Source organism: Aphelocoma coerulescens, chromosome 4 (genome assembly GCF_041296385.1).
Source record: "Aphelocoma coerulescens isolate FSJ_1873_10779 chromosome 4, UR_Acoe_1.0, whole genome shotgun sequence".
Classification (NCBI taxonomy): Eukaryota; Metazoa; Chordata; class Aves; order Passeriformes; family Corvidae; genus Aphelocoma; species Aphelocoma coerulescens.
This window is the reverse complement of record NC_091017.1, coordinates 17,348,977-17,363,455: the sequence shown is the minus strand read 5'-3', so window position 1 is coordinate 17,363,455 and position 14,479 is coordinate 17,348,977. Positions and strand designations below refer to the sequence as shown.

General features: G+C 35.4%; 1 protein-coding gene and 1 long non-coding RNA gene across 11 annotated transcripts in view; one reads left to right on the top strand and one right to left on the bottom strand.

The window, feature by feature from the left end:
- Positions 1-14,479, bottom strand: part of TTC29 (tetratricopeptide repeat domain 29) — a 236,046-nt gene that overhangs the window by 60,690 nt on the left and 160,877 nt on the right. For all 10 annotated transcript variants that reach the window (XR_011150479.1, XM_069012844.1, XM_069012847.1 and 7 more), the window contains 2 exons: positions 11,252-11,464; positions 8,563-8,648 (listed from right to left, as the gene is read on the bottom strand). Coding sequence is in view for 9 of the 10 variants with exons in the window: in XM_069012844.1 (XP_068868945.1) it covers positions 8,563-8,648; positions 11,252-11,464 (299 nt within the window). In the remaining variant the exon portion in view is untranslated. The remainder of the gene's footprint in view (positions 1-8,562; positions 8,649-11,251; positions 11,465-14,479) is intronic.
- Positions 162-8,498, top strand: LOC138109452 (uncharacterized). The gene is made up of 3 exons (XR_011150480.1): positions 162-482; positions 2,298-2,418; positions 8,353-8,498. It is a non-coding gene; the product is annotated as an uncharacterized lncRNA (long non-coding RNA).

The following is a 14,479-nucleotide window of genomic DNA, read 5'->3' as shown; positions in this document are numbered from 1 at the left end:
TGCTTGCTGATGGGAATCTGCTAGTCCTGGAATTCCCTGGCTTCCCAGTAGAGTTTTGGCCTGACAATAAACAACAGTTTAATACTTTATCTAATCCCAGCCAGGAGGTAAGTTCAACAGCAAGCCTTTGCAGATGTTCACATCCAATAATCTATTCATAATTGATGAAACAGGGAGGTCAGATGTAATGGTTGCTACTATTCCAGCAACAAATAAATGGTTATTGACAAAACAAGGCAGTGTGGCGCTGAGTGCTGAGCAGTGACAAGCATGAAACAGTGCTGAGACAGAAGTAGTGATGTGAACACAGCCCTTCATCTTGAGAATTCCTCTATGTGATGTGTGGCACAAGGGCCACTCTGACATATAAGCAGATGGAGGTGACTTGTAAAGGGAAAATGAGATTCTGCAAGTACATAAAAGACAAATGCAGAGCCGGGGGAAGAAACAGGAGAAAAGGGTGGACAGGACTGGAAATTGGGGTAAGTGCAATAATGTGAATTGTTAAGATGTATAGCAGCACTGTGATCCAGATGTTTGGACTGCTTTTATCAGATTGTTGTGTCTGCATGAATGTACCTGGCTGTCAGATCACTGTTGGCTGCTAAGACAATAATACCATAATATAAATATGTGCATGCTTAAATTCCCGTTACTTCTTAGACAAATCACCTATAAATATTCTGCTTCATGCTTACTAATATCTTGAACAGATATTTTTAACTACACAAAGTTTTCCTAGCTAAAAGCAAGCAAGCAAACAAACAAACAGTTAAAATTTGCATAACAATGGTAAAAACTGCAGAGATAAAGTAGGAAAGTACAAAACCAATTAATGTTAGTTAAAAAACATTACTTTTCTGCAAACCAAGATAGAAGTTAAGGAAGAGATCTCCTTCAGCTGAAAACCTTATATTCTTCAAGTTTTAACCCATGTAATGCAGTAAAAGGATTAATAGACTCTTCTTATTGACTGAATAAAACTTGAGTCATTTAGATGCAAATAGACACTTGAGATCTTCTGCATCCATTTCAATGCTAAAAGATAGTAGTACATTACACAATGTTTATTGTGTAATGTACTACTATGAAAAACAGCTGAATGAAATGGGGACCTTTACTGGTATATGTAGTCATAAAAAGATTTCAGACAGAAATATTTTAAATATTAATATTACTAAAATCATTTAAAGCAGCAAGGAATGTGAAATCGATTTATTTAGAAGTCCAATTTATTTCACACTTTGCTACCAATTCTTTTGATCAGCTCTGAAATAATACATAAGCTGAAAGCAAAGCAGCAAAACAAATTGCTTCTAGCAAGGAGGCACCAAGCTCTAGGTTTTACACTGGCATGTGTCAGTGTTTTAACTTCTCAGGTTATTTATCTATCAAAGGATAAATTTTAAATTCCTCAAGATCTAATGCCTGAATCAAGACTTATTTTCCAATTTAGCCATCAATGGTTCTGATCAAGCAAAGTTGTTAAGCATTTGCCTACACCTGAGTATATGACTTGTCCCCCTGAAGTCATTGAGAATAAGTGAATTGAAATTCAAAACCATATTTACTACGTGAATTGCTGTAGCTTGAACTATACCAATTTGAGAAACCAATCTAATTTTAAAAGCCTTACTTTACAGAATTTCTTTTTATCATCTGTTCATTAGAATTAACTATACAATGGAAAACAAAACCTCCCAGATTATGAATACATTTGCATTTAAGTACTGAAATTCCTGAATTTGTACAGTGTGGGTACAAATGTTTCCTTTCTCACAACACATTAAGAGTCTGACTTCTATAAGGAGATTATCTAACAGAATCAGAAAAATTTCTTGCAGTTTTTCAGCCATTTGCTACAGCCCTGGGTATAGAATGTGCAGTTTCACAAATGGATGTACACTAATGGGCTGGCAGTTCCTAGGATCTTGTATGTTATTGTTATCAGATAACATAAGCTATGGACTTAGACACAGTGTACTTATCCCTTTCCCTCAATTATGTACAGCTTTTAAATACTGAGGTATAGCACACCTAAGCTAGAAATCCAGTGTGGGAATGAAATGAGGGGAAACATTGCATTGGCAGGGGTTAAAAAAAAAAGGAAAAAAAAAAGGGGGGGTGGGGGAAAAAGAAAAGGAGAATTTTTTTATTAGCTACTCTAAAAAAAGTTTCAATAGAGTACAGAGAAAATGCCTAAATCACATCTTGTTACTGACAGAAGACAGTTATTGGAGATTAGAACTCTCAGTTGGGACAAGGGGACTAATTGTAACCTTCTTTCCCCTAAGCAGACCCTGTCTGTGTCCATAATCTCTCTCCCAACCTGGGAAAGCACAAGGAAGAGCCACCTGCACTGGCCACACCAGCAGAGAACACACAAGGCTGCTCCATCCCAGCAGCACCATCAGAAAGGTGGGACCTGAGCTGAGGCTCCATGTCTGCCAAGTGCTCTGCCCTCCATGCCTTGTGAAAACCAGATGTAAAGATATTTTTATTCCCTAGCAGAGCAGTTTAAGGAATTTTTATGGCTTTGTCCTCGATTTTTCAAGATATTAGAGCTGAGCAAACCCCCAGTAAGGGCAGTTTGCTTTTTTTAAGTTCAAACTTAACAGTTAGCAACAATTTCACAGAAATAATTCAGAGTTATACAAAGAATTCTCTTGACCTTCGAATATCTCTTATGATGTAAATATACTTTTACTAGTGCTGCCTTTCACTCCCCTCCAGTACTTCTCCATACTCATACAGAAAGTGGGTCTGTGTAAGTGCCTGCATGTGTGTGTGAGGCAATAAAAAAAAAAAAAAAAAATTAATAACAATAAAATAATAAAATGTATCATTTTTAAATAGAGTGAAAATATTACCAGAAATAGATTTTGAAGTTTGGGAAACCACATTTGATATGTTAAATAGCACAACTTCTAAACACAGGATGATTAATATATATATTTTAAGTAAGGCTACGTAATCTTATATCTAAAGCTAGCAACTTTCATTCTGTTTCAGAACTAGAAACAAAGAATCAATGTCCTCCAGGCACAGCCCTCAAAATTGAGGTTTTAAACTTTTTGTCACCAACTTGTACTCAGGTTCCTGAGAACACCAGTGGTCAGATAACTAGAATTCTGGAAAGGTGCTACAGTTTTATCTAATGGATTGTACACTCAAACCTTCAACTCACTGCAGTTGTCCTACTCTTTTGGGGTGTATGAACGAGTAAACTGAAAATTGTAATGGATGAAATAGAAATCCAGCCATTCATGGTGTTGTGGTAGCCGTTCTTGTGGGATGAGACTCCTGAAGAGTAAGGTCAATATCAGCAACTTGCCAGAGCATTTATTTTCATTGTTGCTGTGGGAAAACATGGAAATGTGATATGATTTTCTTATCACCAGGTAATAGATTTTTTAATGTATTTAATATTTTTTGTTTCTCATGCTCTGTAATTTTTGTAAAGCTAGACTACTGTAATTCTGCAGCAGTACTGCATTTAAGAGTGTTTTCTTACAGAGGATGTTCTTGTGGCACATTTATTTTGACAAAAAAATCCACATTGCTGAAGGGAGTTTTTGTGCTGCCACTAACCAAGCAAAATGCAATTTGAACCACGGATTGAAAAGGAAAATGACACCATGTTTCAAGGCAAGTGTAGTGGACACCATAACACCAAGGTGCAAATCTGTGTGGTGCATGGAAAAGTATTGAAGGAAAGTAGCATTGCTGCATCTCAGGGATAATCAGAACATTTTTTTTTCCAGGTTTTCAAGAAACTGGTTAAGATAGGAAAAATCTTATCTACATTAAACCAACAGAAGAAATCCTTCCTTCACTAAGAGACTGTTAATTTTCATCTCCAAATAAAATATTAGAACTGTCTTCCACGTTAAGAATTAAGTGCTAAATTAACAACAAAAAAATTAGTTGAATGATCAGACATTCATCTCTTTCCTGAAGTTCCAGGTCTATTTTAGTATTCTCAACACAAATAAAGTTAATTTCTTAATTCCCTCAGCATTTGAGTCAGTATATTTTGTCAGGACAAAGTTCACTCCCAATAATAATTCTCTCACATAATTTTGTTTGTATTATCTTCACCAGCACTTCACTGCTTCTTCTAGCAGCAGTTGGATCCTTCAGGAAGAAGAAATTTAATCAGTTTCAGAATTGAGCCACTCCTTTCTCTGTACATAATCTATTGTCAGTGTCAAGATCAATCAGAAGTGCCTACCTTCTAAGAAGGCTCAAAGTTTTGGGTTTTTATTCTTCAGATATAAAAACCACTACATTCCTATATGAATACAGTTTTAAAAACAGTTTAAAAATCACTTTAATGAAAGTGAAGCCTCTAGGAATGATGAGACCTCTTCTTAAACTGGTATGCTATGATGTTTTTCCAAGCATGTGATGCCATTTGCTAAGCTGAAAATGTTACACTTCATTACTAATGGCTAAATATCACTTAGAGTTGAATAAAGGACAGTATGGATGATTTAAAAGAAGGAAGTTTGAAATAATTTCCATTGAATGCTATCTTTGAATATGTATTGTGAGTCTCCATTTGAGAGGGGTTTTTTGTGGTAACAATAATGAAAGCTTAAACCTAAACTCAGTGGTCTACTCAGACTCCACTGACTTGAAGTTCGGCCTTCTAACTCCACACACTCATTCTTCTCAACCACTTTACCCAATGTTTGGGAGAAAAGAGGATACCATTTATTCTACCTTTTGGAGTTCTTTTACTTGCTAAGATCCTCCTTGATTCACCAAATCCATCCATCCATCAATATGGGCATAATCCTTATAATTATATATAATAGATGTAAGCAGATAAAATATGCTGTACATACCAAATTCAGAATATCTGCACCCCAGATACACTCACATTCTCCCCAGCTGCATGGGAGGAGACAAAATTTCCAGTTGTTTTGACATAGACTTTTTCAGAAATTAAGTTTATGGTCATTAATCACTTCTGATTGCTTTAATAGGGTCATTTTGAATGTGAAGATGTCTTTGCAAGTTCATAAATTTTCTTGTTAATTTTATGCCTGTGGCTTATGTATCGTAATTCTGACAATTCATGCAGATAGCATTATGTCATAAATTACCACATTTAGCTTGGCATGAGTCTCAGTACTCATGAATATTGCCTCTTTTATTTAAATATGTAACATATCTGAAGCACAGAATTCAATATCCAAAATAAAGAAACTTAGAAAAAACCCTAACACTTAGATGAGGAATGAAGACTGGAATTTTCCTAATGACTTGGGATGCAACTCTAGTTGAAAGAGAAAAAATCCATGATACCCTACACTTTGAAGCATTCTTGAAAGCCTGGTCTAAGAAAAAAAACCAATAAATCCCCACATCAAGCATTAGATTACAATACCTTATGCAAGATTTCTAATGACACAGAAATGTTTCACTTAATACTCTGCTTGTATAACAAGTCTGAGGAAAAAACAAGTAAACAGTAACTTTTACTTTAAAATTAGCCTAGATAGAGAACTCCCCATGACAAAATCAATAATGTTTAAGATGAAATCTATATAATGTGAACTATTAATATTTTGTGGAAAAACCACTAGGCTCGATTACAAACCAGATGTTATGAAAAATACTATGAACATATCCCACTGCTATTGAATGTAATTAGTTCTCAGGCTTTTAAACTTGCACATACTTATATTTTTACATCTGAGTAGCTCCACTGAAATCAATCATATATATCAGATCAAATTAAACTAATTTATACAGATTATACACCAAATCAAATCATGTTAAACACCAAGTCCCTAGCAAATAAAAACCCTTCTCTAACAAAACCAGCCCATTCAATACAAAGCGACTGCATTTTTTTTATAGAATAGGCTGCAGCTTAATCATTTCAATCTTTAATTACTGCATCAGATAATGACTATTTTGAACATATGCTTCTCTGCCCTGCTAGAAGACATGGATGAAAGAGAAACAAGTTCATATGCATGATACTGTGTGTGCATGTTGGGGGAGGCTAAAGAGCAAAAGGAACCAAGTGGCAACAATTGGAGGAAATGGTGCCTATAACAGCTGCTCCTTTCAGATTCCCCTAGAAGGAGACTGCCTGAGGTGGACCACGGCACAAAGGGATAAAGAAGATGAAAACTGATGCAAAGCAGGGAAATAACTGCTGAGACCCCTGAGTCTACATCCGAATAGTCCCAAGCTGTGTGGCAAGACCTCTTTAGCATGCTACAGAAGCTGGTGATGAACTACATATTACCATGAGGCAAAGTGGCTCCTAGCAGTATTGTCTGCATGTTATGTGTAATGATAACCAGTGGGCCCTTGGGAACAGGAGGCAATGATTTCATCTCCGTAAGCATCTGAGCTCCCCTTGGATACAGAGACCATTAAACTGAGAACAGAAGGGTAAATTTTAGGCAATGATTTCCAACTGGAGAGTGAAGACAACTTCTGCTCAACAGTACTGTCAACCACTGATATTTTACTGCTGTTTATATCGATCACTGTAAAGGACAAAAGGAGCTAGAACTGTATGCCCTTTTCTTTGTCCCATAGAACACACTATATTTTTTGAATAAAAGTACTTAAAAAGTTTCTCACGTAATATTATTGGTAATGCCATTATACTAGAAAATGCCACTGTATTATTAACACTGAAAAGTAGTGGTATTTCCACTGCTGTTAAAATAACATTTTATAATCTTAACACAAGGTATCCTTTGTTTTTGTACTACAGAGACCTTCTTGCCCTTGCACATTGCTTCCCTTAACTGTCAGATGTTTTTTTAGGACTAAAAACATTGGACACAACCTATTATATATTTAAAATTAATAGTAGTCCATTACAAAATTCAGGGTTTCAGAAGCTTCCTTAAAAAAAAAAAAAAATCTGCATGCAACAAAAAGAAATGCAACTTCCAAATGACTGCTGTAACTTTTTGACAGGAGACATGGGAGAGCAATGAAGGGAAAGGAACAGCTATAAAATGTAGGCAAAATTAATCCTGAGGAAACAATGCCAGGACAACTAATATTTTTGACACTTTCAAGGGCAGTTTGATCCTTTGTATATTCTGGAGAGATTAAGCATGCATGCAGGCTTCTTTATTTAGCACATTTGTTTATCTTTCTGCTCTTCAGAATTTACCCAGTATAAACTTAAGATTCTGAGAGCATGAGAAAAGTTGCTCAGGTAAGAATGCCAGCACACTTGTCAGGCAAAAAAACCAGTGGCAGGTAAACTTGAAGTAGGAAAAATTCTCATCTAATCTATCATACTGTTTTCCTGGAAGAAATCAAATATCATATTCTTGTTGCTGCTGCCACTATTAGGTACAATTTTATAAAGTTATATGGAGCTTTTTAGTTTTGAAATATTTTCACATTCAGCTACAGGCTTTAACTGCAATTCATTGAGAACAGGCTCCACCTTTCCAGGATTCAGTTGATTTATGCAGAAGATAGGACTTTCAGCATTAAAAATTATGTATAAAGGTGATCAATAACTTCTAAAAAAATCATAACATAAATGAAAAAAAAAGCATGTAAAAGGACATTACAAGACAGAAATCTAGAACTTCTCATGCACAGCAGAAGCCAAGCAGGTAATACTGAAATACATTGATTTATTCTGGGACTTTTATTAGTCTGTTTCTGAAAAAAACAAACAAAAAAAAAGCCACCAAAACAAAAAAGCACCATAACAAATGACCTCCATAAAACAAGTTCATTAATAGAATACTGAATCATTCTGCAGTTAAAAGAACAAAAAGAAAGAGTAATTATCCACCTGATTAATTGCAATAATCATGAAAAATATATACAAATTTGTTTTCCACAGAACATTTTTAGGAGAATCATGGAGGATTGTGACTGATGACTGGCACAAAATAATCAAGTTGCTGCTTATCTTTCCTCTCACACTGACCTATGAGGAAGTAGGGAAACCCTCCTTCTAGACTACAATTTCACATGTACAACTCTCACTGCCTTAGAATTATTAAGGCTCAAGGGAAACATCAGAGGAGGAGTTTGAACTCAAGTGTCCACAGCAGGAATAGCATCAGCATTAGAGCTTTTCAGAAGTAATTACAGCATTAGAGCTTTTCAGAAGTAATTAATATTTCTTCTAACTTACTGATTTTCTAACAATCTCAATGTGTGAACTGATATATTTTTCATTGCTGCTTACAAATATACTGTACCAAACTAATTTGTAAAACTGGTGTTTTATACAAAACCCTAACTAAATAGAGACTGTTTTGTATATGCACATGTACAGGAAAAGGAAAGCCAGTCACATATTACCTGAACTGTCAATTTATATTGTTTCTACAGATCCAAGCATGGAAACCTGGACTACATCAGTTCTGGAATTCATTGGAACCACAACTGCTTGAGCCACATGGATCCCTGCCTACAGAACTAGATACAGTTATAAAAGGTCCATGAGCCAAGTCTCTCCAAGTTTTTCCACTCTGCAAATGCCTAAGATGCCGAGGAGGCAGAGAAAGGCACTGAGAAAGATAAAGCAAAGAATAAACTTACTGTTAATGCTGTCTCATGTTCTCCAGAAAAATGGTGTGCTAGACTTAAGCAATAGGCTGCTTCTCCTTGCATCTTCATATCACCTCCTAAAGAAAAGGTTAAAGGTAGAGTTACCAGCATGAGCTGAAAAAAATGACATCGGTACAGACAGCTCTTGCAGGTGCTTAAATAACATACAGATGTTAAAATACTGTAGTAATTTTTTTTTCCTTCTCCTTACCCCTGCTGTATATCTCCTTCAAAAAACATGTAGTGGTAATTAAAAATAGAGGCTATAGATTCTAGCAAAGTTCACCAAGGAAGTTTCAGCAAAATCAGAGAAAATACCTTTCAGTAATGAAGTACAATCAAACTAACATGTGTAAGGTTCTCAGTTATTAATTGTTTAATAATGGTCCTAGTATCTTCCCATTAGAAAATTATAGTAGTCTCTCTATATACTCAATATAAAAGTGGCTACAAATAGGTAATAAACCTTAATATATAAACACAAGATACGTCTTGACTCACACATTTTGCTAATGTGAATCTTAGTGAAATACCAAGAGAGAACCAGTTGACCAGTTTCATCTTTCTTATTCTCCTGTCTGTTTTACAAGCTACTGTAGGCTAAAATAGCTAAAAAAAATGGGTAATTTACACTTGCAAACAGTACTTACAGAAAATTCTGTATAGGCTGTTGCTAACTAAGGTGCATCACATTTTCCCATGTCAGGTTTTATTTCACTGATAATGGTCTAACAAAAACTGCTTGCTGGTCCTTTTGCATGCCTCCCTCAACAGAAAATCATCTATTTGATACCAAAATAAATATAAACTAATTGTGTAACTTCTTAGAGTATCAGACTATATTCAAAAAATTCCCTCCAGAACATGAGTAGCCAAAAAAACCCCAACCTCTGTAGATGAAATTACATTAAAAATAGCCAAAAATCCAATCTTTCTGTTACTCAATATCAATTTGCTCCAACACAATCAACCTGAAGCATAACTGCATATCAAGATATTTTGTAAAATGCATAAATAAATATAGTTGAAATGAAAAGAGAGATTATCTGCTTGCAGTTGTCAGACTAATTCTTTCTGTCCAAATACACAGAAGCCTACACCTAGTTCTGAAACTCTTTGAATTATAATAATTGCTGATACCATAGACGTACTCTATCTATAGCACTTAATATGCTCCTTAATATTATTAAAAGCCTCAAAAACTCAAAAAACCTGATGGTCTTTTCCAATATTCAATATCCCTTAAAAGGGTTAATAAGACAAAAGGATACAGAAATACAGTTTCACAGAAGAATAATAATTTAAAAGTTGCTTGGGACATAGAGAACTTTTTTCCTTAAGAAGATTTTGAGAGTCTGAAGTGAGTAATATCTAATCCTAATCCATAAAATACATAAACATAGATGATGGTCCAGAAGGACAGAATGGACATAACAGATACCATCCAGTAGCCAGTATGGCTCTGGAACAAGGACTGGAGAACTCCTCAGAAGTTCCTAAAGCTTAAATTTAAAGAGAACAACAGCACATGTATTGTGCATAGTGATATGTGATACATGCCTCAGGAAGATGTGAAAGTGATTGATTTCAAATAAGGGAACCAGAACATCTGCCTGGTCAAAAACGTTTTGGAAAGACATCAGATCCAGTCTGACAATCCAGCAATTTTCACTAGCAATAAGAAGACATTGATAGGAAACTTCATCAGCAGTCCTTCTAGTTACTACACTAAATGTTAAGAGGAGGAGTTTAAGTGTAGCTGTGATTTAACCATATATTACAGACAATAGCTGTAGAAAACACTACAAGCTTGTAGTATGACCTGTAGAGTCATAACATTATTTGTCACAAAACTTATTTTAAAATTTGGAAAAGATTTCAATTTTTTTTGCCAATTTAGATAGTTTATCTATTCCAACTACTACTCAAAGACCAGGTCACAGATTAATATTCTGCATACATTATTAAATTAAAAACCCCTAATGTATGTGCTGATAAATACTGAATTATTAGGTATTTAAATAAAACCCTTCTTCATTGTGAGGGTGCTTGAACAGTGGTAAATCTTTTCCAGGGCAGTTATGGAGGCTCCACCTGTGGAAATACTAAAAACTTGACCGGATGTAGTCCAGGGCAGCCTGCTCAGGACAACCTTATGATTTCCAGAGGTCTTTCTTCCCACCTCTGCTGTTCTGTGATTCTGTAGTTTTTTACTTTAGGTTTCAAAGTATTTATGTGTATTAAGATAGAAAATTTTGCTGCTTATGATAAAAACCTGTATTTTTCAAGTATTAAATAACTATGTAGAGTGAAAAGGTAACTTTTTTCCAGGAGATAAAATTAGTCAAAAACTGCCAAATCAACAGTGACCAGCCAATTAAAATCAGTGACCTAAGCTTCTATCAGTGACCTTAGGGGTTCACAGTTTTATATTATTATTCCCACAAGGTTGTGAAGGTTTTTTTGGGAGATAAAGCTTTGAGGAACCTAAAAGTTTCTTTGTTGTCAGCAAGAAGGCATTTCCGCTTTAGCGAGATCTACAAGTGTATTGACAGTATTTGTTTGAGTTTCATAGAAAACAATCACCCACTCAAACCCTTGACACTGTCTACTTTACTCATGGGAAAATCATGGCCTTCACATCAAACAAAGGAATGGGAAAGCTTTATTTTCCACCTACCTTCTTTTGCCATCTTTAAAGCTTTTATTAGCGTTTTGATGGCCTCTTGGTGTTCTTTATTTTCTAGCATTTTGTCTGCTAGCAATGTATAAATTCTCCAGAGATGCTGACATGCCAGTGAAGTGTAAGCACAGCCTGTCTCATCCTTCCATGGTGTGCCCTCTGTTAGCTGATAAAATGTTTCAAAATGCTCAGCAGCTTTCATGACGTGACCTGAAAAACATCATTTGTAATTAAAATCAACAATCAGACGTGTAGTCAACAAAAATTGTAAAAGCTCATAGTCTATAATAATTGTATTGTTAAAAGTAAGTTGCAGCCAAACATTCCACAGATGTTTCAAGACTCTTCAATTCATAACTCACAGATCGCTGGAAAATACTGCCAAATCTCACAGCACCCAGCAATGCTCTAATTTAAATCTATCACATTTAAAATTAGCTTTCCTTTGTAAATTCACAATGTTGAACGGGTGTGATTTCATGGATGCAAAGTCAGGATCTTCTAGAAAATAAATTTATTCTAGGTTCATAAAGCCTTTGTGATTCTCATACATCAAAATCACACCTATGCATAAATAATCACAACTGAAACTGTTCCTCAAGTTTCTTTTTCCATAACGAAAACCTGCGCTGAAAGATTTGAAATGTGGAGAATAAAGGTATCGAAACTGTGGAGAAAAAAATAAAAATCTTCATTCAAACCATTTAATTGCTGAAAAAAAGAATTACCATGCAAAATAATTTATTCAACAGTTATTGCAAGGCCAACTCTGGTGAGTTTATCTAGTACATTTACTGCAAGGGCATTAACCATTGATAGGTTAATTATTGAGCCTGAAGTAATATACTCCAAGGCCTTCAAATGTAAGTTACTCAAACATCTTTAAGGCAAAGGAAAGTTTGAAGATAGAATTCAATTCATTTTCACAAGCAAGTAGTTTTCCCTCTACCTTCAGCTGGATTTATCTCTGTGCATACAATTCAATCTAGGAGATTTCCATACCTGCTGACAGTGGAAATTCAAAGCTCTTGGAAAGAACAGAAAAGCTTTTTCTTATACTTAATAGGTACAGAAAAACTGCTGGGAAGCAGGTAAGACTATTCATATTAAAAAAAAAAAGTTTTAAAAAAGCATTCTGGTCACAGTATCTTGTTTAGCAAAGACTATTCTGCAGCAGGGAGAGCTGTGAATGTGACCTTGCCTTTTTAAGTTTGTGTGTGTGTGTGATGGAGGAATCTTGTCCCATAGATAATCAATATATCAACTGCTATTTCTATTAAAAGCTGAAATAAACCATACAACAAATTCACTTAGAAGTGTTTGTAGTTTACACCTCTTCTGAGAGGTGATTTAAAAGGAACTATTGCTGTTTTGCAGTCTTTTTTTTCAGTGCTGCATTCAAACTTCAAAAAGAACCCGGAAGGAGAAAAGTTGTTTCCCAGTTGTAGGAAAGGAAGGGAGAAAAGCTTGGAGAGGGATCATCTTTAAGCATTCCTGGAGAAAATGAGGTTATTTCCCCAGGCCTCCAGCCAACCTAGAGGCAGCAGAACAGCTATGACAGATTTCTCTTATTAACTCAATTTAGATTTGTCTTTTGCATATGTTACCCCTTTATAACCATGCTTTCAACTTTGCAATATAAAACATAACTCATCTTTATTAGAATTAAATTTATTTTCATATTAAGCTTCTCTGATGATTAAAACGAGTTCAACTAAAACTGACAAGTACAAGAAACTCCTCTTTCAAAGACACAATGAATTAAATGAGTGTCACAGACAAATAATTTTATGGCTCTACAGCCTACAATTTGTGTAGGAGTCCCCAAGGAGACAACAGGTGCTGAAGAGTGCAGAGCCAGGTGGAAGGAGAGATACCAGGCTTTACTCAGTTCCATTCTAGCTAGGGACAGGTATTGGAGAGATGGTCCAAAACACTGGCAGAAAAGGAAAAGTTCTACACAATCTTTCCAAAATGTCCCATACTTGACATCAGACTGCACAAATAGAAAGGCACAGGGAAATTATCACAACCAGTACAAGCTGTTTACAGGCTCCCTGACAGTACAGAAAATAGAGATGTAGACTAGCTAAAGCCAGATGAAAACCCTTGTCCATTCTCAAGAGGCTTCCAATTCGAGTTTTTGTCTGTCCAGGCCAGATAACTGCTTAAGGCACAGTCAACTCAGAAGTCAACAGAATTCCAGTTATCCAAGTTTCTAAATGCAGATTTAAGATATTGGAGAAGGTCAGGTTGGCTTTGTGACAAATGATTGAAAGTTGAGTTAAAATTTAATGCTAATAGGTAGATCCAGCATTTTGTTCACTCACATTCTCATAAACACATACAGACTCCTCCTTGGAATTCTCCCCAAAGTTCATTAATAAATAGACTGTTCTTTTGAAAGAGTATAGTCATAGATTTGAGTCATTGGGATACACTCCACATGTAATGGATTCTTTAATAGAATTTGATTCATCTGTTTCTCAAAAACTTTTAGTAGGAATGGGAAGCAGCAAACAAATTACCGGTATCACCTTGAAGCTGAACACGGTATCTGAGTTTCTCCTAAGACATTGTAACATGATCTCTTAAGAGGACCCATCATTTAGGTAAATAATACTTGCAATCTTAAGAACTATTGTTCAGGATGTTAGAACTACCAGGTATGGTGATTCTTACCCAAGCTTCCCCTCTTGCAGTATTCCCTTGAGAAAGTTTCTGTCAGACTAGAAATTGAACTCATGCATTCCCTGCACTCCATAGTCCTCAAGAGCTGGCCAAAGCATAAGGGCTGTGACCTGACACTCCTTTTGCCAGATCTCAGTGATACCTCTTTGGAAACAATCCATCTACACCAAGCTTCAAAATATGAAAGAAATATGATTTTTTTGGTAATATTCAAATGAATCTATACTACATTTGGCTTCACTGAATTACCAAGAAAGATTATGAAGTGAAAAGTGAAACAATCTGCTCACAGAAATACTAAATAGAAAGTGCTGAACAAAAAGGCAAAATACCTGCTAGTTTCCTAAACAAGGAAGAGATAGAATTCCTGATATGAAAGCCCTTACACGGCTGGGAATGTGCTCACTGAAGACTCTCCCAAATAAAACTGGCTATATGGACACTTCTCAAATTCACAGAAGGTAAAATGTTTTAGACTTTGGAATTTATTTTTCCTTTAAAATAACCTGAAATCTCTTGTTGCCAGTGGCAAAT